We start from the raw sequence: 27,996 nt of genomic DNA, 5'->3' as shown, positions 1-27,996 counted from the left end.
ATGCAGTAACCAACTCTTCTACATGCATCAGTAGAACATTCCTCTGTTTAGTTAGTTCATTCCTAACCACCAAAGTTTCTGCAGCAAGTATCTCAAATTTGTCACAAATTGAAAGTTGTTCCTTCTCTGCAAGAACCCTAAGAATGGTTTCCAAGACAGTCACCCTTACCTTGGTGTCCGAAGACATTGCAGCTACACTCTGATACCAATTGTCACAAGGTCAATTTTTCTCTCAAATTTTATGTCTGTGATGGCCATAAGTATTTGACTTAGTCTTAGCAAACACTACATACACACATTGCAGGAACAATTACAACAGATTATTAGGAACACAAGCACACAACACACATTATTTTTATAGGAAAAACCCTAACCTTTACTACTCAGTCTCAAGACAAATGAAACTCTTACAAAGCTTGGAGAAATACACGTAATTCTCACAAAGCCAATTACACCACTTGCTGTTGACACCCCCAACAACACGAGGGTCAAATACACAAAAATAACTATCAATAGAAGTTACTTCCAAGTAACTACCTGTACCTTGGATTACCTACTACTTGGGTCTAACTTAGGACATTATCAACTGCTGCTATTGTCTCACAAGCCACCCAGCCCACACATAAGCAACCAGCCCACACATAAGCAACTAGCCACTAATGCCATGCATCAACTCACAAGGATTAGACACCACCTACTACTACCCATTATGAAACCAACTCTGTCTACTATGGCCTTCTTATGCCATGGCTCTGGGGCATCATGTGGAGCAAGGTGCTTCCACTTTCTACTCCCATCCACTGTTGAATGATCCAACTCGAGTTGGGGGACCAGACATGTCCCCCTTAAAGAGCATTTAGGAGCATATTAAATTTGACATGAGGAAACATTGATGTGTTGAGGAGACATAAAACCATGTGACTAGCCTAATGCTGCCCAAGCATCATCATTCCTCATGCCATCATCATCACCAACTAAAGCTCCTAACAACGTGTATAGTATGAGTATATTACATTTATCTTCAAAACAATTGTAACAAAAATGAAAAAAAAAAAATATTTCTTTCAGATAAATAGAGTAATCTTTGTATTATGACCTTGTTGTCTAGTCATGTGTGATTTAATCCAAAATCCCAAACAAATTGCTTTTAGAGTGATACTAAATATACTCCAAATTTTACTATATAAGTCTTACAATATGTCATTCATAAAAGACAATTTGAACACATTTTGTATTGACATCAAACCAATCACATTCATTATCATATCAATTTATAATTTATTTCGTAAGATTTATAGTAATTTAGTATTTTTTTTATAAACTATATCTATGAGTATTTTGGTGTTGGGAGCACAAGGCATATACTCTAAAGCAGCAAAGAAAATTGGAATGTGTGTTTTGGCAACTTTTTTCCTTTTTGGTTTACAATTTTACAACAAATCTTATGTAGTAAGTTGTTATTAATTATAATATGAGCTCTCTATTTACGTCACTTTTTTACCTACCAATTATAGCTTGCCACCTAGATTTTTTTGTGAAATTATTATAAAAATATTGTGGATATATCATTTCTCTTTTAGTAAAATAAATAGTTTTTTGATAGGACACTTGTATAGATAATATGATATGATATGAGTTGTAAAATAGATAATATATGAAGTGAAGTGTTTTGAAAAGTGAATATATAAAATATAAAAAGCCAATTTCCATGTTAAAAAGTTTTGCATTATATCTCATGCGAATGCTTATGATTACTGTGTATCGATCAGGAATAATAATCAAGACCTTGAGTGTCCAATTCCCGAGAATGGAGGAGTTGATGCAATGAATCAGAGAACAAAGAAATGTATTTGCATTTTGCGCTCAATATTTGTATTGGTGTGCGTGTTCTCAGTATTACTGGATCCCTTGTTCTTTTACCTTCCTCTAATCAATGAATCAAAGAAGTGCATTGGGATAGACAAAACGTTGTGGACCACCGCTCTGGCTTTGCGATCTGTTACTGATTTCTTTTACTTTCTGCATATTTGTTTCCAAATTCGCACTTGTTATAAAGAAGGGAAACCTCCCAAAGATGAAAATGCAGGTGCTTGTAGAAGAGCTTGGAGGTGTTTTTGGCCGTACTTCCTATTCCTAATCGACATTCTGGCTATTCTTCCCGTCCCACAGGTAAGGGAGACCTCTCATCTAATTGTTGTTTCCCATATCACAACTAATTTTTCTTCCCATCCCAAGTTTTAATGTGATTCGGGACTAACAAAAGTACGTTAGTACAAATTAAAAATTAACAACACAAAATTTAATATAGTGTGATCAGTTCTCTATTTCCATCAACAACAAAAAAAATTATTTATTATTCTATATTAGGGAATAATCACTTCTTTCTCTTAATTAATTAATTAATTTTTATTTTAGGTGTAGTTCACAATTCTTCCCTAAACTATAAAATTAAGTAATGTCTCACGTTTGTAGAATTATGGTTAAATACCACCGCACTCCATTACTGAGATGTTGTGATGGTCACTCACTTATATTCGGTTAGAGCGTGATTTCTATCTTAGATTAAAAAAAATTATGGTTAAATGATTAAAATGAAATTCATTATTTTTTAATAGTTTAAACATTTTAAGAGAATCGATAATTCACATAGTATTAGAACAAGAAATCATTATCTCTGGTTTTACTCTACCTCATTTAAAATATTAAAAACCCCACGTGTTAAGCTCCACTTATTAAGGGTGAGTTTAAGCTTACATGTGACAATGTATTAAAATTATAGTTAAATAATTAAATGTGTTGTTTCCTAATAACTAAAATCTTTTAGAGAATCAGTAATTTAACGCCCTTAACTATATATTGAAAATTAGCAAATACCCCCTGACTTTGCTAACACTAACACATGATGAAATCGTTTGAATCCTATAATATTCCGCGAAAATTACTAAAATACCCTTGAGGGAACAAACCCATTAGTTTTTTTTTTTTTGTGTGTGTGTGTGTGGAAAAAATGACCCATTAGTTAAGGAATGGAAAGCGCAAATGACCAAATATTAAGCCACAATTAATTAAAAAAAAATATTCGTAAATGTATATGTAAAAAAAATGGCCATCCCCCAAATATGAAAGTTGGCCCAGAAAATAAAACGGTCACCTAATTCATTCCTATGGTTGATGACCCCTCCCAAAGCAAAAATTCCCGTTTGTGTAACAAATCCCTAATTGCTGTTAGAATAAATTTGTTTGGATTTTTTTTTTCTTCTAACAAACGACTTTGAAAATGACTGTGTTTAACACTTTCGATATTTGTTGTTTATAACCTAAAGTTAATCTTCTAAAAATAAAAAATAAAAAATAAAAACCTAAAGTTAGAAGTTTGGAACTTTGCAAATTTTGTTGTCAGACTTTACCTTAAAGATTTGTTTGGGATTTTTTATTCAGGTGGTAATTCCCATTATCGTATCAGAAATGAGAAGCAAGAAGAGATCTTCAAATAAAGTAAAATTCTTGAACTCTGCTCTTCTCTTTCAATATGGACCTAGAATTCTTCAAATCTATATGTCCTGGAAGAAGTTGATAAGAAGTGCCGAGCATGTTGATAGAACCCTATGGGTCAAAGCTATATTGAATTTCTTTCTATACATCCTTGCTGGTCATGTAAGTTTGATTTCGTATTAATTTAATATTCCACAAATTTAATGCTGGCAAGTTTTTTTTTATTTAAATAAATGTTGTGTTGACTTTCTCGAAAAAATTTCGATTCCAAACGACCGACCTTGATAAATTTGAAGCCATAGGTACTCTATATATTTCTTTTGTTCAAAACCCTAAAATGTAGCCGAATAAATAGAGTTTTCTATATGAGCAGTTTGTAATCCTAATTTAGTATAGTGCATTAATTTGATCTCTCTCTTTCTCTCCTCCTTCGAGGAAAGTATTTTGCTGAACCACGTATATTTGTTCATATCATAGCCGGAGCCAGGGTCAAGAGGGGACAATTGTCCCTAACCCAACAAAAATAAAATAAATGTCGTTCCGCTTCTATCAGAAAACAAAAAAACAGAGAGAATTCTTTCTCTATTGCATTGAATTAAAATGAATCTACAATGTACAAATACAATGTATACTAAAGCAGAGATGGAAACTAACTCCCAAAATGAAAACTAATTAACAAACTTTCTCACGTGTAACACTATACACTGACAGTAAAAAAATAAAGTCAAACAGAGTCAATTTTCTTCTCCTCTGAGTAGGAGTTTTTCTTCTCACTGCGGGTGAGCCTCTTCTATCAACCTTTCTAACAGTTGGGTGTGATAGGCTTTCTTCGCCTTACCTACTATTAATTTAGTGGGCAAGGCAATGGATACTGATTTTATAGAACGAATACAGAATCTAAAACTCACGGAGGAGGAAGGGGAGGAGATAACAGTCCGATCCACGCCGAGAGAAAAAATACTAGAAGAATGGTCTCTCAGTCTCATTGTTAAGTTCCTGGCCTCTCGAACCTTTAATTAGAGAGCGGCAAAGAATCTATTGAGATCAGTTTGGAAGATGGGGAATGACTTGAAAATAGTGGATATTGGGGAAGGATTATTCCAGTTCAAATTCACCATTGAGAGCCAAATTAAATGGGTCCTGGACAATGGCCCATGGAGCTTCGAGAATCAACTCTTGTTATTGAGACAATGGGAGAAAGGTATGACGCCGAGATCAGTAACGTTTACAACAGTCCCTATGTGAGTGCAAGTATGGGGTCTACCATTCGACCTCATTAACGAGGAAGCAGGGAGAGATATTGGAGGTGGGTTAGGCCGAGTGGTGGCAGTGGACTCAAAAGCTCTCACGGTAGACCAAGCACGATTCCTCAGGATTCGGATTGAGATTCCATTAAACAAACCTCTACGTCGAGGCAGTCCGGTGATAAGCCCTAAGGGAGATAAATCAGTAGTGGCGTTCAAATATGAGAGGCTGGTGGGCTTGTGTTTCTGGTGTGGTATGTTGGGCCATGAAGAAAAATTCTGCAAGGTCCCCTCGGAGATGGTGGAAGGAGGGAATCCATATGGAGATTGGATGAAAGCAGGGTACAGAGGCAGTCAGGGGAACATGGGGAGATGCCCACAAGGATTTCAACAGCCAGATGGAAGGAATGATGGGTTTGATCATGGAAGAGGTCCGCCATAGGCGACGGTGGATTCAAATTCAAATTCTAGAGTAATGGTCATTTATGAGAATGCCGAGAAATCAGGGATTAATGATAAGGCAAATAAAATCCCACCCAAGAAGGAAGCAGATCAAACAGCAACGGAAACTCAATTGATGATGGTTGACTCTACAAATAAGAAAAAAAAATAAATGGGGGGATTACAGATTTTTCGGATGCTGCAATTCAAAGTAGGAAGCTTTATAGTGTCCCTATCAATTATGGTATTGACTCTATTCCTTTTGGATCAGAAACTAATGTTGAGGGAAAACAGAGTACACTTAGGACACGTGACACACCACATGATGAAGTCTTATCCACGTAACCAATCAACTCACTAAGTCAAAAAAGCACAAGAAAGAAAGGGCTACGCAGAAGGGAGGCAGCCAAGCAGGAGGGCATGAATTTTGAAATAAAAAAGGCAGGATTGAAGAGAGACAATAGAACTTGGGAGGATGATGAAGCCCTTGAAAATACAAATTTCAAGAAGGCTAGGGTGGAAGTATAGATGGCAAAAACAAATAATCCAACGCCGCCGATCACAATGAATGCTATAAGCTGGAACTGCTGAGGGCTTGGGAACCAACGCGTAGTTAACGTTCTCTCTCATATGGTGAGGGAAAAGAGACCCAAAATTATCTTTCTCATGGATACTAAGCTAATGGTTGACGAAATGAGAAAGTTGAAGGAGGAGTTACACTATCAGGGAGGTTTGGTTGTACCATGTGACAGAAGTTGGAGAGGAAGACGTGGTGGACTAGTGATGCTTTGGAAAGATGAAGTTAACCTGCATATACAAACTACTCACCGCACCATATTGATGCTATCATTCGGACATACCTAAGATTTCTGTGGAGAATTATAGGATTTTATGGTTACCCTGAGGAAAGCCATAAACATAATTCCTGGAATTTGTTGCGCCATCTCCATTCTAGGATGTCGATGCCTTGGATATGTATAGGAGATTATAATGAAATCCTATCCTTTGATGAAAAACAAGGACGGATTGAGAAGGCATTTCCCCTAGTGTTAGCTTTCCAGAATACACTAGCTCACTGTGAGTTGATGGATTTGGGCTTTCAAGGAGGCAAATTTACATGGAGCAATGGTAGGCCTGGAGTGGAGTTTGTTTAGGAAAGAATTGATAGGGCCTGTGCAAATCAAGTGTGGAGAGATTTATTCCCAAGGAGCCGAGCAATACACCTCTCTTCTTTTTATTCGAATCACATCCCAATCTTGTTGGCCATACAAGCAACCAGTGAAGCGTATAGGAAGAAGAATGTTCCCAGGAAATTTGAGGAAAAATGGGCTTCCCATCCGGAGTGTAGACAGATTATTGAGCAAGCATGGCAGCAAAGAGTAGAAGGAGGCAGCCTGATGTTTTGTTTATTCCAGAAGATAAAAAAACACATGGTTGGTCTTGATAAAATGGCAAAAGAGGGCGTTTGGCAACACTAAAGCCTCCCTTCGGGCCAAGCAGCAAATGTTGGAGCAGCTCACTTGTATGAATGATCCAGCACTCCTATTTGCTCTTAATTCGGGTCGTTTACATCACAAAATGAACTATACTCACATTGTCTTGGTGCCAAAAAAAGAATAATCCACAAACTCTAGGTGATTTCCGACCCATTAGCTTGGGCAATGTGATCTCTTGCCTATTCTCAAAGGTCCTAGCCAACTGCCTAAAGCTGATTCTACCAAGGGTGATCTCCGCTACTTAGAGTGCATTCATCCCTGGAAGAATTATTACAGACAATACTACAGTTGCCTTTGAAGTGCTCCACAGAATGAGGAATAGACAAAGAGGAAGGGATGGTCAGATGGCAATAAAATTAGACATAAATAAGGCTTATGATCGTGTAGAGTGGCAGTTTTTGAGGAAGATAATGATTCGATTGGGGTTTGATGAGAGATGGGTGGTACTTGCAATGGAGACAATTCATACAGCCACATATTCGGTTCTCATAAATGGTGAACCTAAAGGATTTATACAACCCACGAGAGGGATCAAGCAAGGTGACCCATTGTCACCATACTTATTCCTCTTATGTGCCGAAGGTCTTTCAGCCATGCTTAAGAGAGCTAAGGAGCAGAAATAGATACAAGGCATACTATCTTGCAGAGGGGGAGTTCGTGTATCTCATCTACTATTTGCCGATGATGGTCTACTGTTTTGCCAAGCTAAAATTGAGGAATGCCAAACCTTTTACACCTTCTTCACTACTATGAAGTAGCATTCGGCCAGGCCATTAACAGAGGGAAGACGGCTTTATTTTTTAGCAAAAACACAAGGACCAACATTAAGCAGTCAATGCAAAACATACTGGGAGCACAAGTCCTCCACGATTGTGAGCAATAACTTGGGCTGCCCATGATTGCCGGAAAGTCTAAAACTAACACTTTCAAAGGTGTGAGGGAGAGAATTGCAAAGAAAGTAACCGAGTGGAAAGAGAAGCTTATCTCAAAGGCAGGAAGGGAAATCCTCATTAAAATAGTAGCCCAAGCAGTCCCAATTTATACGATGAGTATTTTCAAAATTCCAAAGCAAATCTGTGAGGATATCAACTCTATTTTGGCAAGGTATTGGTGGGGTCAGTTAAGAGAGGAAAAAAAGGTACATTGGATGAGTTGGAGTAAGCTTTGCAAGCCAAAGAAGACAAGCGGGATGGGTTTTCGCGACCTACATGCCTTTAATTTAGCCTTACTAGCTAAACAAGAATGGAAATTGGTTCAAAAAGAGGACTCTCTATTCTACCGTATTTACAGAGCCAGATACTTTCCAAACTCAACGTTTTTGGAGGCTGAGCTGGGCCACAATCCATCCTATGTTTGGCGAAGTCTCCTTTTAGTGAGGGAGGTAATCTTGGCTGGCTCAAAGTGGCAGATTGGGAACGGTGAAACTGTTAAAGTCCTATCCCATGAATGGCTCCCTCACCCCCCAAGGCTAAATGGAGATATACCAGAAGATATGTGTGTGCAGGAGCTTATTAATCAGCAAACGAAGCAGTGGGATCGAGGGAAACTGACGTCTCTGTTTGATGAGGCTACTCGCCAAGAAATTTTGGCAATACCACTTACAAGGGTGGAGGAGGAGGACAAAGTAGTTTGGAAGGCAAATAAGGTCCAAGGCTTCACGGTCAACTCTGCTTATCAGGTGGTGTTACAGTTAGAGCACCAGCACAATGGAGAGAGCTCTCATACTCGAAGGAATGAAAAAGTCTGGAAACATATTTGGACTATTAATGTACCCCCAAAAGTCCGGAATTTTCTATGGAGAGCGTGCTCAAACATTTTACCAACCAGGTAGAATTTGCATAGGAGGAAAGTAGAAGTGGACCCATGATGTGAGTTTTGCAAGCAATAGCTCGAGACAGTTTGTCATGTGCTGTGGGGATGCCCCTTTGCTCGCAATACATGGGCTTTAGTGACGGGCAGACTGCAAAAATGTCCAAATGAGGCTGCAGACTTTTTCGTGCTGATCAGGATGCTGCAGGATAGGCTAGATCACAGAGACATTGAAGTCTTGGCAGTCACAGCCTGGGCTCTATGGAATGCCAGAAACAAGTTCTACTTTGAAAAGGTGCAACTGCAACTGAAACTCATTGCTGATGGTGCCTTAACCTTGCTGACAGAATACCAAAGACTAATGGAAGCCCAGTCCAGCTCTTAATCTTTATCTTTCTCTTCACAGTATTGTATTGTCTTCTTTTATGTCTTTTCTTCATCCCTATCTAAGCCCTGTGGGCGGCTTAAATGACTGGGTTATGCATATCTATCACACTGGAAATATGTCTCCAGGTTGTCCTAAATTCATGATGTACCTTTAGATTTTAAAACAATAAAATTCTATTGTCTCTTTCTCAAAAAAAATAAATAAATAAAAAACACTATACTCTAACAACCATTCTCACGTGCTATAACTAACTAATCAGTTATAAATACACTAAGCTACACAGAGTTTTATTACTTAAGCTACTATTGTTTTTCTTGTTGTATTGCTTCTTCCTTCACTAATGCAGCTTTCCTTGTCACTGATTCAGCCAAGTCTTCTTGCTTCTCATGATTCTTGTCAACATTCTGATAACTTCTATTTCAGAGGTTATTCATCTGCTGCTCAAAAATAATAATAATAATAAATTCTTAGATATATTTTTTTATGTCAAACTTCACTGAAAAGTAAAAAATATATATTTCTTATTTTATCAATGTTTAAAAGAAGAAAATAAAGAATTAAAATTTTTAATTGAAAATGAAAAATACAAAGAAATAATAATAATGTTACCTTCAAAAGGGTTAAAAGTTCAAATGCTTTATGTGATTTTATTATTTTTCATAAAAAATGGTTTTGTAAGTAATAATAATTATAATAATTATACAATAAACTCCATAGTTTGAATATGTTTTAAATGCACAAATAATTACTATATGGCTTAATTTTTCTATAACTTAATCATTTTATAAGTTTAATAAAAATTAACATAAGATATATTTGAGGTTTATATAATTACTCAAAATCATTATATGAGAATCATAATTGTAATTTTAGAAATGAAAAATTATAACACGGCTTATTTATATTTTAAAACCTTAACAACTAAACAAAATATAAAGGATATTTTATATTTTCATTGGTTTTATAACATTAAAATGCCAATTAGTATTTGAATGAGTTTCATTTAAATTTTCTGAATTGAACAATATGTCTATATCTACATATGTATATATGTATATGGAGACATATGTATGTTAGTTAAAATCTCCTCTGAAGTAAAATCTTAATTCCGCTATTGGTTTTTGGTTAATATTTGTCAGTGTAACCTAAATAGGGATTGAAATTTCTTGAACAAACTATAAGGCTAAAAAATCTGGCCTTAAAGCCACTTTTGGAAAATAGTCTGTTGACGAATCTCCCTTGAGCTAGGAGTGTCAATGTTTGACCCAACTTGAGAATGCGACACATATTTTTATGAGTTAGGGCTGGGCCTTAGCAGGTTTGAGTCATAAATGGGTTGATCCAAAAGCGACGCGTGTCATAAGTGGGTCAACCTGTGTAACTTGCAATAAACACATTTGACACGCCAATTTATTTTTGTCAACCCAAAATGACCTATTTAACACAAGCCGTTTAACTTGTATAGTAAATAAATATTCATTTTATTTTAGATTTGTCAAATATCTTTTATATCCAAGTTATATTTTAAACTTAAAAAAGAAAAGTGAATAATTACAAAAACTTACCAGTAATATAATTGTAAATTGAAACTTTTTAAATCATAGTTATGTTCTGTCTACTGTTTGCACACCAATTCTTTCAATATTGATACTTATCATTTGGCGAGTTCTGTGGATGTTATATTTTTGTTGAATTATGTTATTTTGAATTTGGGTTGAAGTGTATGCACTTTTTTTGGAGTATAAATAATTTATTTCTTAATGGATGTTATATTTTTATTAACTATGTTATCTTGAATGTGAGTTGAAAACTTAGAGTATATGCATTACTTTCAAGATGTAAAGAGCTTATTTCTATATGGATATTATATTTAATATTAAGTGGAGTGAAACGGGTTGTGTCACATTTGTGTCAACCTAACACGACTTATTTATTAAGCATGTCAAGTGGGTTGGGTCGTGTTAACTCACTTCATGAATAGGTTAAATTAGGGTTGAAGAGCCATGACATGATTATTAAATAGTTTGGGTTCAGGTTTAGGCATTTAGTTAAATACCCTTATCTCAACACAAAACGAACCCGACATGATAACCCGAATTAAAACCCCTACCCTAAGCAAGAGCTTTGCCTTGAGCATCCAAATTCTCCTCTTAATTTCTTGTTTTTTATTTGGCACTACTACCCCATGCCAAATAAGAAGCTCGAGTGACGATTTTCTTAGAAAATCCCAAGCCCATCTCATAAAGAGTTCTCTAAATTTTAAGCTAGCTTAGATGCTTATAAAGCCAATGTCCAACTCTCTCCTAGCAATATTATTGTGGGGGCAAAGCACCAAAAGACCCTTTGTTTTCATTGTCTTTTGCTAAGTAATTAAAGAAGAACGATAGGGGTAGATTCACTTTATTGAGAATGATTTATTTCTACATCTTTTCTTATAACCACTTAAAGATAATAAGTAGAAGTTTCATATCTTACGAGTTCTCTTTTCCTTCTTTTATTGTTGTTGTTGTTGTTGTAGTAACAGTTAATATTATTTGCTTACGATATCCATAGAGAACTTACTGATTTTTCGTTCTTTTAGGTGTTGGGAGCCTTTTGGTATTTTTTCTCTGCTCTACGATTGGCAGCTTGCTGGCACATAGCGTGTCAAAATCATAATGGATGTGTTCAACTTCAAAGTTCTTTTAACTGTGACCACAGCTTTGGAAATCTCTCTTTTATAAGTGACATATGTCCTATAAATCCACCAAACTCAACGACCTTTGATTTTGGAATATTTGGTGAATCCCTTCAGTCTGGTACCTTAGAATCTGAAGATTTTCCACAAAAATTATTTTTTAGTTTCTGGTGGGGCATGCGAAATCTGTGGTTAGCACATATTATACTCTTTATTACTCCATAATAATTAAGCTATTGCAATGTGCTCTTAATTATTTGAGAAATCTAAGGGGCAAGCAATACATGGCAATAGGGATTTATTTATTAGACTCTTCATTGTCTTTTGCTAAGCAAGCGTGTTCATTGTCCTTCGATTTTTTTAGACTCTTAATTATTTTAGTATCTAATTTTGTTTGCAGAAAGTAGGGAGTAATTCCAAGGTGATTTATACCCCTACATACAGACCTTTATACTTGATGTTAAACCATTAGTCTTGGTAGATAACTGTCAGCCAAGTGGCTTAAGACTTATCTTATTGCCAAAAGTATTTTGGCCCCTCTGTGTTAGGCAGACTAACTGAAGCAATCAGAATACGACGGATAAAGACTGGAAGACATTATGGAAACTCCACATCCCTTTCAAGTTAAAAATTTTCGTTTGGAAGATTATTACTAGTACCCTATACCGTCCAAGTTAAGGTAGCACAATCAGGTCCTCATTGAGCATTTCTATCTTTTCAAAACCCAACTAACCTTGCTCCTGGTCGAGATCTCACCAGATTTGGTCAGAATCCCACTATATATAGCGGAGAACATTGAAGTCTAGTCTAATGGTAGTAATCCGTCAGATCGGTTGGAGTCAAATTTTCATGCAAAGACCTACAAATCAACCTAACATCATCGGATTTTGAAGGAAAAATTGAAAACCTCCCGTCAGCCGCCGCATTGATTGAATCGATCAATTTTTCTTATATGAGTCCAGTTGGGTTTGTAGGTTATGGGTTACTAATGGATAACCCTACCTAAAACCTATGATCCTTGACCTTGTTTATTACATTGAAGCACAAGCATAAATCTTTACATCTTCTCTTAACTTATTCATTTCATGTAAAATTTTCTACATTCTTACTTTTTTGCATTAATGTAGTATTCAAACTTCTAAATTAATATCTAATACATTACCGTTGTGCCATTTTGCAGTTCTTTTGGTTCAAATCTCCATACAAGTGACTATATATGGGAAAACTGCTTTTCACTTTGTATTTCCATCTTCGGCTTGTTACTATTTATATATTTCTTGGGAAATTTGCAGGTAAGTGCCCAATTCTTTCTTTTTTTTTTTTTTTTTTTTTTTTTCTATTTTTAATTATATATTTATGTGTGTGTATATATATATATATATATATATATATATATATATATATATATATGTGTGTGTGTGTGTGTGTGTGTGTGTGTGTGTGTGTGTTTTAGAGAGCGTTTGGATCCGGCTGAAAACTCACATGTCTGGCGTTTTAGCGTTTTTTTTTTTTTTTTTTTAAGCCGTGATTGTTGACTTTTTCCATGAACAGTACCAGTGGGTTTTAATTTTTCCTTTTCCTAGACGCGCTTTGTTCATTGTTCACTGGCCATGAACAGTATTTTTTACACATTAAAAAATTATTTTACTACAGTGTTTTTTAGTTTTCAGTTTCAGCTACATCCAAACGGACCCTTAGTTGTACAATTATGAAGTAGAGAGAGAGCAGAAAGAGAGGTTTGTAGATAGGAAGAATGACACAACATTAATTTTCGAAGCAATATGCTAATCTTTCTATAAAAAAAGAAAAAAAAAGTAATATGCTAATCATCCTCTTCTAGTATTACATTGATAATATACTAGTGTTAATCTCATAATATTATTATCATCATTATTATTATTATTATTATTATTATTATTATTATTATTGTCATTTTTCATTATTGTTCCCGTTATTAGTATTGGTGTTAACTGTTATTTATATTGATATATTGATTAAAAAAAATATCGTGATAAAGAATAATTTGTCTTTCGCTTTTCTGAGAAGAAATCTGTGATGAAGAATAATTTGTCTTATTAACTTTACAAATGTACAATCAAATCCAAATAGGATAGGTAGACTGTAGACACTAAAATCATAATAACAACCTTTTGCTATGTTTTGGTGATGGTAGGGCTAGCTAATCCATAGAGGAAATAAAAGGGACCAACAACAACAAATGTTAACCCCAACCCAAAACGATGCATAATCTGACCCAAAATTGAATTGTAATGGTTTTGCATGCACTAAAGTGTGGCCACTTCACACTCTCTAAACCCAAACGACAACCCTAGTCAAAACCAAGCCCAACCTAACTAAAAAATTGGATAATTGGTGCTGCCAAAACACATTTCATAACCAAAAAAAAAAAAAGAAACACATTTCATAACAAGAATTTTCAGCTTCTCTATCAGGCAACAATTCTAGGACCTCAACTGCACAGCCATTACCACACCCTTTTCCTTGACTTGGTCACTTGAACCCTTCAACAGCATGACCAGTCGATGTCAAAAAAGTGGAACTCATATCCTCCATGTCATTTTCATCATTTTCTTCCTAATCTGAAAGGAGGATTGCTTGAGGGTGCGGCCTTGGCAACCTACTAAAAAACTCCTCAAACATACATTAGAGAAAAGCATTTGATTGCCTTAATTCCTTAACCTCGTTTCCTTATAAAACATCACCTAAAGGTGTTGAACGTCCACCACAATTTCCTCTTCCACGTAGTCTTGACAACATCAGAGAGGTAACTAATAACTTGCTCTGATACACTAGATAGAGGAAGAAAATGGCCAATAAAATAAGAAATTTCGTTGATGGTATTCAAGAAAGAAATACAAAAGTAAGGAAATAGGATAGACTCAAGAATCACTAACTTGAGGAGAGAGACCTCCTCAACCTCTCTAATGATCTACTTAGGGACTCATTCGCAGACTCACTTAAGGATTGTGACTCACCAACTAGAGGCCACTTACGCTTTTCAAGGGAAAGCTCAAAAGGCTTGCACCAGAAAATGAATCAGTTCATTTTACTGCACTAATTTCCTTAAAAGGATTAATATAGCAATATGGGTAAACTTAAAAATATAAATTAAGAGTCTACGGGTGCCCTTATAATATTTGTTAATTGATCATTTTATAAAAGTTTTGATACTAGTTTAATGGGAAATATAAAAAGCTATGATAAATTATATATTTTTTTTATTGAAAATACCATTTTGGTACTTATATTTTGGAGTCATAGTCAATTTAGTCCCTACATTTTGGTAGTAGTTAATTTGGTTCCTATTATTATTATTTATTTATTTTTTAATACAAGATAGAATTTTTATTCTAGCCTAATCTAAATGTATATGTGTGTAAAGCTCACTCGTGGAGACTTAAAATCCGGTCCTTATCCTTCGCACTCCACAAGTATTTATACTTGTAGAGCGACCACCGTACCAAGGGTGCGCGGTGGTCAATTCCTATTATTTTCAATTTAAAATAAATTTGGTACCTACCATCAAGTTATTAACAGAAAATATTTACGTGGTTAATGGTGTGCCCGGTTGGCACAATTAAAACTTATGTGGCACTAGACTCATCACACAAGCTTTGCACTTGCAATAATACTCTTTTTTATTTATTTGTTTTTTTGGTTTAGAGTTATAATGCTTAAAAGTGATATATAAATAATCGTGTGTATTTTTTTTTTAAGAAAGAGATAAAGTAACGTGGAATAATGTTTAAAAATGATATAGAGATAGTGTCTAAAGTTTTAAACTGAATGAAGAAGATAAAGGAAAATGCCTAAAACTTAGGAATACTAAATTACTCTTTTAACCAGTTTGTATTTTTTTTAATTTAAAATTATTTAACTATAAAATAGGGGCATTTTAGAGAGTTTAATAATTTGTGTGAGAGTATTTTAGTGGGCAAAATGTTGAAAAACAAATAGGAAATCTTGTTATTAATAATTTAATATAATAGATAAGATAAGGATATTTTAGAGAGTTTAAGAATTTGTGTGAGAGTTATTTTAGTACACAAAATGTTGAAAACCAAACAAAGAATCCTGTTATTAATAGTACTAAACTCATCACATGCGCTTTGCGTGCGCTATAATGTTCTTTTTCATTTATTTATTTATTTATTTTTTTTTAGTTTAGTGTTATAATGCTTAAAAGTGATATATAAATAACCATGTGTATTTTATTTTTTAAAGAAGGAGGTAAGATAACGTGGAATAGTGTTTAAAAATGAGATAGGGAACCTTTTTAAAAAAAAAAAAAATGAGATAGAGAACCGTAAGAAGTTGAAACTCAATGAGACATTTGAATTTATTGATTAGGATAAGAATTGTAAGAAGTAAAAAAATTTGAGATTTGAACGAGAGAAAAATGATATACGTTAGTGTGGATAGAGAGATTTGTGATAACTGTGTAGAATTTGGACACAAAAATTTTGGAATATTTTAAAGAATTTAAATATAAAAAAAACCCATAGAAATTTCAAGATAAGAATGAGTAGTTTTTATGTGAGGTAGTGGATTTTTTTGTTGGAAGAAGTAATTTTGTATAATTTTTTTTTATAAAGACAATTGCAGTATTTAAATTCAAATAAATAACAAATATAGATAGGAATCAGACATTTGAATACAAATGAGTAGTAAGAATAGTGGTTTTTTTTTTTTTTTTTTTTTTTAACTTTTGTATGTGAGATAGTATTATTGTTTTAACTTTTTTTGCTTTTTTGTAGGAAAAAAAAAATAAACTAAAGGGTTTTTTATTTCAAAATTTGTATGAGGATATTTTGGTATGTCAAAAATTGAAGAAGAAATAGGAAAATTATCTTATTAATAGTATAGATAAATACAAAATATTATAAAAAAAATTAATTAGCATTTAGAAAATGCCATATTAGGATCTAAATAATAAAAAAATTAATTATGAAAAATTCAAAATTAAAAAAGGCAAACCACTAGCACCAAAAATTAAAATAATTAATCCATGAAAAATGTAAAGTTTTAGACTCCTTAAACACAGGTTGTTTAACCTAGTTATTTAGCCAAGTGAATACTTAGATAAATTAATCAGATCTAGGTTAACACAATCAAATCATATCATGTAAATAATGCAGAAATGTAAATTACACAACGATATGGTAACCCAGGAAAACCTAACTAGTAAAAAACTTAGGGAGGATTTAAGTTAGCTATCCTCAAGGTAAAAAACAGATCCACTAAGAAAGAATTGAAATTTGTACAGTAAGACTTAGACCACTAACATCTGATTACTACCTCGTGTTGAAAACTTATTACCACAACCATGTGACAGCTCCGAATCCACGAATTATTTCTTTTCTTGATCTACTACAACCACAAGTTCTTCTACTTGTGACTTTGAGACTCCACTCAAAGATTTCAGATCTTCTTTAAGTTCTTTAAGCAGCAACTGAAGCGATCATCAAACTCTTGACATGAATCTTGATCTTGATAACCCTATGAGTGTGTATAAAGGTAAACACTTCTAGATCTCACAAAAAATTCACCGGTACCACACAACACTCAAAAGATTTCTAAAACGTAGTTAGAGTTTTTCCTTTTATATGTGAAGTAAAACACTTAACCCTACAAGTTAAATGGGCTTGGGCTAAATTGGAATTTTTGCAGAAAAATAAATCTGCACGAGGTTTAATCGATCAAGTCTAATTTTCAATCAATTGAGTCTTGCAGATTTTGTCTAATAATTTCTGCAATCACTCGATTCCAATTTTACAATTAAACACACTTTGAGCAAGCCTAAACCTAGACTCTATGTTTTAATCTTGGTTTACCAACACATTACATGTTAAAGTTCTAATACATTGTCCTAAGGTCTTAGAATCTAACAATCTCCCCCCTTGGCAATCCGTGACAAAACACTTCACAAAAATGAAATGCTCAAAGTTAAAAATAGTCTAATCAAATTAAAAAAAAACCCTAATGACAATTCAACCTAATTACTATCTATCAGTTGCCAATGTAGATAGTAGCCACAATTGAATTAACCTATAAATTCCTGAAACACTCAACAAACACATAAATGCATGTGTGGAAAATACAAGTAAACCAAAATTAAACTTCTTGATTTCACAAAACATAAAATAAAAGACATATATCATGAATAACCTCATAAATATAAATCAATAATCAAATGTACCATATGTGAAACAAGAAACAATTAAAGAAGTAAACAAAGAAAAATGTCTCCCTCTAACATATACAACACACAAAAATAAATACATCAAAGCTAAAAAAGAAATACATCATAAGCCATAAACCAAAGATACATCAAGAAACTCCTAGATACAATCTATCAAGAAACTCCTAGATACAATCTATAAACTCCCCCTATCTCCATATGTGAATGTACTCCCCCTTTTGTGACAATTTGACAAAGGGCAATCAAGGATCATCATCAAAAGGTGGAGTAGAACCTCTAGCATGTGCCAAATCTACTCGTAAGGCCGCAACCTCATTAACCAAATCCAACAAAATCTGTCCATGCGTCGCCTAAACAATCACAACCGTATCCAAAGTGGCACAGATAGAGGCGTTGCTCAATGTAGATGGTGGAGGATCCACGGCAGCTGTTGGGTCTACATATGTCTCAGCAAAAGGATTATTTGAAGGAGGAGGCCTAGATGCATCACCTGCAGAAGACTCGACTCTAGGGCGCTTAGAGTTAGCTTTTAACTTAGCAGCTCTTTGCCTAAGGAAGGTGGAACCTATAGAAGCTATGATATGGACAGGCTCAAATGTGGGAAAGTCATCTAAACCTAAATCTAACAAAATCCTATGAATGAAAATTGGGAAAAACAAACCATGAGATTTGGCACTACTCCTATGAACCTCAACTATTGAGCTAATGAAAAGAGATGGAAAACTCATCGAAGCATCAGTGACGAGAGCGTACAAAAATGCACATCTCTCAATGGGAATAGTATGAAGATGAGAGATAGGTCAAATACTATGACAAGAAATCTGAAAAAAAAAAAAAAATAAATAAATAAATAATTGAGCTCAGTAAGCTCATGGGAAGTGATATGAGGATCAATACCTCATCTAATGGAAGTACCAATGAGGAGTGACATAATGTCATCAAGGGGTGGAGACTCTGAATAAGGATACACGGGCTACTGTACCAAAGGTACACCAAGAGCAGAGGCCACTACCTGAGGAGTAATGACATACTCTTCAACCCTTATCCAACTCTTTACAAACTGAATGTTGGAATCATCGAAGTGGACAGAAATGATCGAGTAGAACTCTCTAATCAAAGTAGCCGGAGGAGGATGCTCAACATCTAAAAGAGGTAATCAACCCCTACGCTCAAAATTCCTCTGAATCTCCCCATCAAGCTCATCTAGAATGACTCTACGCTCAACCTAAACAGACCTAGAAATGTTAAGTTTCTCATAGGTTTTTTGACACTTAATGGTTCTAAACCTATCACTCTGGAACTCAGGGGTAGAGGGGGTGGTGGTTTTCTTGTTGGCTCTAGTTTTCCCAACCATGATGCTAAGGGTTTAGAATGAAGGGAAAAAAGAAAACAAAGGAAAACCAAGGCAGACTGCACATATGATGCATGCTCTAATGCATTGAAATTTGTTCAATTTTACTTTATAAACTATCAATTGACTTGAACATAGAGTTTTAGTCCAAAAACCCCAGATTTGAAAAACCCAATTTCAAAAATTGAACCAAACTAAACAATTAACCATTATATTAGTTAGGAAATATCATATAATGTGTTAATCTATCAAAAACACAAGTCAATTTCACAAATTTAAGCCCAATTGAACAAAATCCCCAATTTCACACAGTTCCACGCTCTAGAATTTCAAATTTTTCTCAAATCACAAAATTAAACAAATTAATGCATGGAATTCATGTATATATCATCTAAGAACAAAAACCCAATGATCAAATATGAACAAAAATAACCCAAACAACAAAAACTCCAAATTTCTTTTGTTCGAAAATCCTAAAGAAAATGCATGAAAAATGTGATTTTATTCAAGAAGAAGGATATAAAGGACTTACCTACACTTGAGGACAAAAACCCTTGAAGATTTGAGGAAGAAAACAGCAAAAAAAATTTAGATTGGATTAGTTGAGGAGATAAATGAAGAAAAGTTCTTGAAATGGTTTGAAAAAGTGAAGAGCACGTGAGGAGAAAAACCTTTTTAAAAACAAAACTTTCGAATTTCGATCAATCGAAAAATAGATTTGATTGATCGAGTATCAATCAAGCACCGATCGAGCCAGGTAAATTCAAACCAAATTTTTAATCACAATTTCGATCGGTCAAGCAAAAGCTTTGATCGATTGAAAATCTGAAATTTTGAAAAACTAAGAAGGTTTTATGCAAAAAACACTCAAACCACTTTATTTCATGAATGAAATGCATAAGTGTGAGATTAAAAGTTTTTCAAAAATACTTGAACTCAACCCAGATCTTCCAAAAACAAGATTTTCATACTATTGTCCCCAAAACCCAAAAACATATTTTGCATCAAAATCAAGGATCATATAATTTTGGATGGCCAAAACAAATTCACACACAATATCATGTACTAAGTTTAGCAAAGAATAACTTGTGTAGTGTGTGCAACTAGTAATAGCCTGAGATACATGTAAGGTGATATGTAGATAGTAATCAATCACAATTTTTACATTATTCATCACATAAATTTAAAAGAGACTATCACTTAAAGAGTTATATCATATAACTCTCACATCTCCTAGGAAATAAGCTTGCAATCATGTAAGTTTCTATTTGTTTTTCTTCATAATGTATGCACCAATTTTATTTCATTGTCAAATTGATATTTAAGTTAGATAATGTACACACTAATTTATTTATTTGTGTCATCTTTAATATAGTCCAATAATGTACACATCAATTTTATTATTAATCCGAAGCTACACCTTATATTCTTTTTGTGCATATGCTACACTATCTTGAGCACAAAATCTTATGATATGTACTAAGGTGTTCATGATTGGCTAATAAATAGTGATGAGATGGTTATTTATGCCTTACTCATTAAGTTCTAGTTCTAACAATCAAAAGTATGTGACTTCAAAATCAAGATCATGTGATAAAAAAAAATTAACAACTCCCACACAACATGCACTACATAGCTAAAACTAGTAAAATGCAGGAAAAAGTAAGCTCATCCAAACTAAACAAGGTACACAAGCATGTTATGTAAAGGTAATAGGCCAACTTTGATTACAAATCCAATATATATGATACAAAACATATCTTTCCTTCCCCCTTTTTTTATTTTTATTTAAAAAAAAAATAGCAAAAACAACCTATCATGAAATGCATGAATGTAATGTTATGCATATCCTAAATGCAAAAAGAAAAACAAAACAACAAAAGAAGAATGGTCACAAAGAGTATTGAGATAAAACACAAGGACCATGTCAGAAAAACTTAATTAGACTGAGCCTTTCATTTCAAAACTTCTAAGATGCAACTCTGGGTCTGAAGTTATTATTCACATTAGAATGATGAGCTACTCTAGGATTGGTATAAAGGTTTAACGCTTTTACCAATTCACCAGTAAGTACCATAGGGTCTTGTGCTTGAGGCACAAGTACTTTTGGCTTATTTGCTCACTTTGCAGCTTGCAACTTGATTCAATTTGGGTGAGTATGTCCAACCTTTTCACAAAAATGACAAACCCACAAAGGCCTATCATGCTTCTTATCCTTAGGGAGGTTAGGATTCTTAGGCTTAGACTCTTTAAGATCTACCCTAATCTTCCTAGGAGGTGAAGTACCTTCTACTGGTTTGACAATCTCACTCTTGGGAGGCTTAAAAGAAAGAACAAAGTTTATGCAATGAGTTTCAAACACTGAGATGCTATCTATAAAACCTAAACCAGTTTTGTCTAAGGGAGACTTTTGAACATTCAACATGTGATCAAGTTTAAAACTAGCAGACCTATTTTTTTGTTCTCTAGCAACAAATAATTCTAGTTTCAAGTTCTTAATCTTATTAAGCAGTAACATGTTTTCAGTCTACACCATATCAATCAAAGTATTAGCATCAAGCAATTTTAACAACAAATCTTTCTTATCAAGTTCAAGGGAGGCAATTTTCTTTAAACCTGTCAACATTCATTGCATCATTTGCAACAACATTGCATCCTTTGCAACAACCTTGCATAGACAATTGAAAGTTTCTTGCAAATCAGCACATTCAGAGAGTTCCCTATCAGAAGGGTTCGCTTCAACCCTAACACTACCAAACTCGTGGTTAAAAACTTTATTGTCACTAAGGGTAATGCAATGAAGTTTCCATCTTCATCACTACCAAACTCGTGGTTAGAAACTTTATCATCATTAAGGGGTTACAACCATAGCATTACCCTTTGATCTCAAGAATGTAGGACATTCTGATTTTACATGACCATACCCTTGACACCTAAAATATTGTTCACCTAGAGAGTTACTAGAAGTTTAACCAGCTTTCTCTTTTGATTTATCAGTATTATTAACCTTAGTTGGTTCATTCCTCTTAAAGTTTCTAATTTCAGCATTGTTTTTACCTTTTTCCCTTTTGTTGTTGTTTCTAAGAAAGTTTCTAAAATTCTTGGCAAGATAAGCAATCTCTATAGAAGAGAGTTCATCATCAAATCCATTCTCATCAATATCATTAACTGACTTAAGAGCCATTGATTTAGATTTGTTTGTCTTAGGTAGGTCTAGCTCATAGAACTAGAGAGATCTTACAAGCTCATCAACAGAGATGGAGTCCACATCCTTACTTTCAGTAATGGCAGTCACTTTAGGTCTAAAGTTCTCAGTCAAGGATCTAAGTATCTTCCTAACAATCTTAGGTTGATCATAAATTCACGCAAATTATAAGTAAAGTTAACAATATCATTCAATTTAGCATAGAATTCATCAAAACATTCATCATCAGACATTCTAATGCCTTTAAATCTGGTAGTTAACTGTTGTAATTTATTAATATTAACTGTCTTTGTGCCTTCATGCATAGTTTGGAGAATATTCCAAGCAGTATGAGCAATCTCAATATTTGAGATTCTCTTGAATTCCTCTATAGAAACAGTATGAAAAATAGCATTCATGACTTTGCTATTAAAAGCGGCTGCTTCTTTTTGTGAAGTTGACCAGTCGTTTATAGGAGTAGTCGGCTTCTCCCATCCGTATTCAACAGAGTTCAAAATTCTCTCATCAATAGATTTTAGGAATGCTTTCATCCTTACTTTTCAGTAGGTATAGTTGTTCCTATCAAAGTGAGATGGGATTACAAGAAAGTGACCGTGTTCCATGACAACAGGGGTCAAGGATCGACTCTTAGATCAACAGATCTAAACACTAGAACTAACCCACTCTAATACCACTTGTAAAGTTTTAGACCCCTTAAACACAGGTTATTTAACCTAGTTATTTAGCCAAGTGAATACTTAGATAAATTAATTAGATTTAGGTTAACACAATCAAATCATATCATGTAAATAATGCGGAAATATAAAGTACACAACGATATGATAACCCAGGAAAACCTAACCGGTAAAAAACTTAAGGAGGATTAACCTAACTATCCTTAAGGTAAAAAACAGATCCACTAAGAAAGAATTGAAGTTGTACAATAAGACTTAGACCACTAACATCCTATTACTACCTTGTATAGAAAACTTACTATCACGATCATATGACAGCTCCGAGTCCACAGACTACTTCTTTCCTTGATCCATAGCAACCACAAGTTCTCCTATTTGTGACTTTGAGGCTCCACTCAAAAGTTTTAGATCTTTTTTAAGTTCTTTAAGCAGCAACTGAAATAATCATCAAGCTCTTGACATGAATCTTGATCTTGATAACCCTATGTGTGTGTATGAAGGTAAACATCTCTAGATCTCACAAAAGATTTACCACACAACACTCAAAAGACTTCTAAAACGTAGCTAGGGTTTTTCCTTTTATATATGAAGTAAAACACTTAACCCTACATGTCAAATGGGCTTAGGCTGAATTGGAATTTCTGTAGAAAAATAAATCTACACGTGGTTCGATCGATCGAGTCTAATTTTCGACTGATCGAGTCTTGCAGATTTTGTCCAATAATTTTTGCAATCACTCAATTCCAATTTGACAATTAAACACACTATGAGCAAACCTAAACTTAGACTCTATGTTTTGATCATGGTTTGCCAACACATTACATATTGAAGTTCTAATACAATAGTCCTAAGGTCTTAGAACCTAACAAAAAATACAAATAGCTAAGAAATTTAGAGTAGAGATCTGGGATGACATTTTTACTTTTGAGGAAGTGATACACGAACACAACTCTTTGACCTATACCGACCACGTGATGCCATGGATCTATTAAGTATTAAGTACAACCATTCCCATTGACTTTGGTTTGATGGGTTTGTGTTTTTTTTTTTTATATATTGAAATGAGAAGGAAGAAAGAGAAGCATAGCGTCCCATTCTTCTTCAGGTGCTTTTTGTGTATGGTTTTAACAATTTAGTGATGACTGATGAGTTCTTGTCATCCTAGATTGCTGGCAGTAGCTCTCCTTCTGGGGCTCGCCAATCATCACTAGTCACTCTCCTTCCTCACTATACACCACCACAAGCCACAGTCAAGGTGGTCTCCTCGCTCTCTCCCTCTATCTCTACTTTTTATGGACTCACCCACTCGCTCTCTCCTTCTTTGATTTGTGATATGTCTTAGTTGTGGTTGAAATTTTATTTTTGGGTTGGTGGTGATGGATATGGGTTAATGATGTTGAAGGAAAAACCTAATGCATGTGACACTATTTAGTTACCAAGAAATTGCAAGAAAGTAAAAAATAAAATTGAGAAAATGAAAATGAAAAGCTATCTGTTTACAAAGAAATAGCAAGAAAGTGAAAAATAAAATTAAGAATATAAAAATAAAATCAGTTTGGCTACCGAGAAATGGTAAGAAAATTTAATGTAGGACACGGTTTCTCTAAATTTTATAATTATTTAATTTTAGTCTTTTTATGTAATTTATTTATTTATTTTAGGTTTAGGGTATTTAGTTCCTTCTTTGTAGGTGCTTTTAATATTTTTTAGTCAAATTAGGCCGTCTTAAGATTTCTAGTTGCCCTTGGTTTTGTTTTTACTATTTAAATGCATTGTAGCCTCTAAAGGCAAATCAGTTTTCAGACTATTATCAATAAACACAAATGTTTTGTCAAATTTTCTTCTGATGGATTCTAGTTTTTATCTCTTTGTAAATTCAGGGAAATCCCTCGTAGATTCAAGTTTTACTACCAAAAATTAACAGTTTGGTTTCTATCCCATTAAGAGAGCATTATGTGTGCTTTTTTCAGGCTTCTGCGACATCAAAATTAAAAGAAAAAATAATAAAAAGGATAAAATTGGTTAATTGTTTTTTTAAAATGTTGATGGGCTAATTTTGCCATCTAAGCGGTGATATGGACACTAAAATTTACACATATCAGCATTAAACATGCCAGTAATATACACCATTAGCTACGTAGGTATTTTTGCTAGTGAGTTAACAATAGGGATCAAATTGACTATGACCCTAAAATGTAAGAACCAAAAATAGTATTATTGCTATGTTTTATTCTTTTTCTATAAAAAATTTTAAGAAAGCACTTCCTAAATGAATGCTCTTTTGGCATCCATTAACTTTTCCTATAAATTATTAATACAATAAGTAAATTAGATGAACCGGCTTGGAACTCTTTACTTCAAACTTCACCATCTTAGAACATCATAACATTTATTGTTTGTGGTCTTCCAATACCATGAAACTTCATAATATATATTTATTATTTTGAACTTCATCAAAGATTTCATTAAAATCCTTGTTTTTTTCAAAGTCAATTACATTTTATTATGCCATGTGCATGACCACCATCAAACCCCTCCTTCCTTTTTTACATTTAATTTTTTTTTAAGAGATATTCTTGAGCTATACTTCTCAATTTTAGGGTAATGGATTTTTTTTTTAGATTATCCAGTGAATTTGTATAGTGTATGAAAGAATGAGATGTTGTATACTTATAAGTATACTTTTTTTATGCCTAAATATATATTGTAAGATATTGTGAATTGAACTTACTATTTATAGAAGTGGGACAGATGTACATGCAGCGAAGAGCTACAAAATCAATTAGAAAATATGAAGAGAAGAAAGGACACATGGTGGGGGGAAATTATGAAGAAGAGAAGAAAGCGCTCGAAGAGAAGATCAGAAAACATGAAGAAGAGAAGAAAGCACTCGAAGAGATGATCAGAAAACATGAAGAACAGAAGAAAGCACGTGAGGAGATGAAAGGTCTGTTTGTTTTAGGGGTTTCAAATTGGATTTTTTAAAAGTCTAGTTAGCTTTTAAAATTTTCATTCTATTTTCAAAATTCTGAAAAATAAATTGTACTAAACAGTTGTGAAATCAAGTAAACGAAGGAAAAGACAAGAAGCAAACATTGAATTGTGGCTTTCCAAGGAAAAGGTCCCTACAGCAATGAGAAGCCGTATAATTGAGTTCATACATAACAGATTTGACGAAGACGAAGATGTTAATGTGGAGAACCTGATCCCTGATCTTCCTTTGAAACTTCAAAGCGACGTGAAGCGCCATATCTGCTTAAATCTGCTAAAGAATGTGAGTTTCTTCACCTCTCCATAACTTTTCTAAATAACTTTGTCCTATGCATAATGACTGAGAATGGTACCATAACTTTCATCCAAAATAAAATATGATACATAATATCTATATTATATCATATACTTTATAATACACTTCGGTCAAGTCATCCAAAAAGGGTTGAAATAACTATTTTGATAAGTTGACTAGTTTAGGATGCGCTATAAATTAACCATTTTGATATCTGGTCTTTATCAAAGATACATGTCGCTATCACTGTGACATGATACCCTTAAAATTAGAATAAAAAGTTAGGCTTCAATTCTCATTAAATCCTTTTTTAACCTATTCTTTTAATATAATCTAGATATAAATTTTGAAAGTTCTTTTATAATTAGTAAGTAAAATTGTTAATTTTGTACTTGATAAAAATGTATAATATTAAAGAGTAGTACTTATTACACGCAAGTTAATACTTGCACCTTTACACGTGAAAAAACAACTTAAATTGTAACTTCATCATGACTTAAAGTCAAGATTGTTTGGAAATCGTGACTTAACAATTTCAGATTTTTTTTGTGTGCATTAACGTATGTGCATCAGGTTTTTGGTTGATATTAAAGTTTGTTTCAACCTAAAAGTTGTAATAGGCTGTAACCATGCAATCATAGTAAAATACAACTCTAAATTAATATATTATAAAAAAAATATTTGAAATCTCTTTTTGTCCTTTAGAAAAAAAAATTATTGAATTTTATGTTAATTTCAACTTAACCATCTCTCTTTCTCCCTTTTCTTTTTTTGGCTAGCAAATAGATTTGTAGTTCAACTAATTTGTTTTTCTTTCTCAGCTCAATATCATAAAAAAGAATGACTTGACTAATCATCAACAACTTTTGCTTAACATCTGCGACTCACTCAAGCCAATGTTCTACAACGAGCAAAGCCACATTATTAAGGAGGGAGACCCAATTGATGCGGTATTCTTGATTACGTACGGCATTGCATGGACCTATCCAAGCAGTAATAATGGTGAAGAAAAGCATGTTGAGCGTCTTGAGAAAGGTCACTTCTTTGGAGAAGAACTTCTTGAATTGCTTTGGAATCCTTCCTCTGTTAACGTGTTTAACCTATCCAAACTCCCCGTTTCCTCCAAAACCCTCAAAACCCACACGAAATTGGAAGTCTTTGCTCTGATGGCCAACGACTTGAAGGATATTGTCGCAGCTTCCACTCAAGGAATCTCGCTCCACGATCAGAATCCAGCAGAGCTTGATGTTGTTGTTGAATCCAAGTGTTGGTGCTTTAAAAAAACTTCTGAATCTAGTAGTACTTGACATTGTTGTTGAAAAGCAATGGATTGTTTTGATGTCTTTGCTGTATAAAGATTTGTTTTTCGAGTAATGCTACAAACACAAATTATTTTATAATATTTTGTAAAAATGTCGATGCGACCAATTTCTTATTAGTTTTCATCTAGGCTAACTATTAATATTACCTTTTCATTTATCAATAATCACTCACCACATCAATCGTTTGTAAAATAATTTATATTTCTAGTATTATTCCTGTTTTTCTAGCAATGGAAAAGTAGAACGTGTGAAATAATAACGGTAAAAATGATGTTTCTATAATTAATTCATGCATTAACTGCTCATATTGCCAGTGTAATATGATTAAAGGTTAATTAGTTTATACTTTTGTGGCAATTTCAACTTCAGCATCTCTTTTTCTGGTTAT

The 27,996-nt window shown here is 33.7% G+C and overlaps 1 protein-coding gene across 1 annotated transcript; it reads left to right on the top strand.

Moving 5' to 3' along the window:
• Nucleotides 1-730: 730 nt before the first annotated feature.
• Nucleotides 731-27,593, top strand: LOC142643900 (cyclic nucleotide-gated ion channel 1-like). The gene is made up of 8 exons (XM_075818619.1): nt 731-774; nt 1,770-2,169; nt 3,439-3,654; nt 11,452-11,738; nt 12,728-12,839; nt 25,752-25,947; nt 26,054-26,274; nt 27,108-27,593. The coding sequence occupies exons 1-8, from the start codon at nt 731-733 to the stop codon at nt 27,591-27,593; spliced, it is 1,962 nt and encodes a 653-aa protein (XP_075674734.1).
• Nucleotides 27,594-27,996: the final 403 nt, after the last annotated feature.

This window comes from Castanea sativa, chromosome 7 (assembly GCF_040712315.1).
Source record: "Castanea sativa cultivar Marrone di Chiusa Pesio chromosome 7, ASM4071231v1".
Lineage (NCBI taxonomy): Eukaryota > Viridiplantae > Streptophyta > Magnoliopsida > Fagales > Fagaceae > Castanea > Castanea sativa.
The sequence above is the reverse complement of the archived record's forward strand: the minus strand, read 5'-3'. Positions and strand labels throughout refer to the sequence as shown.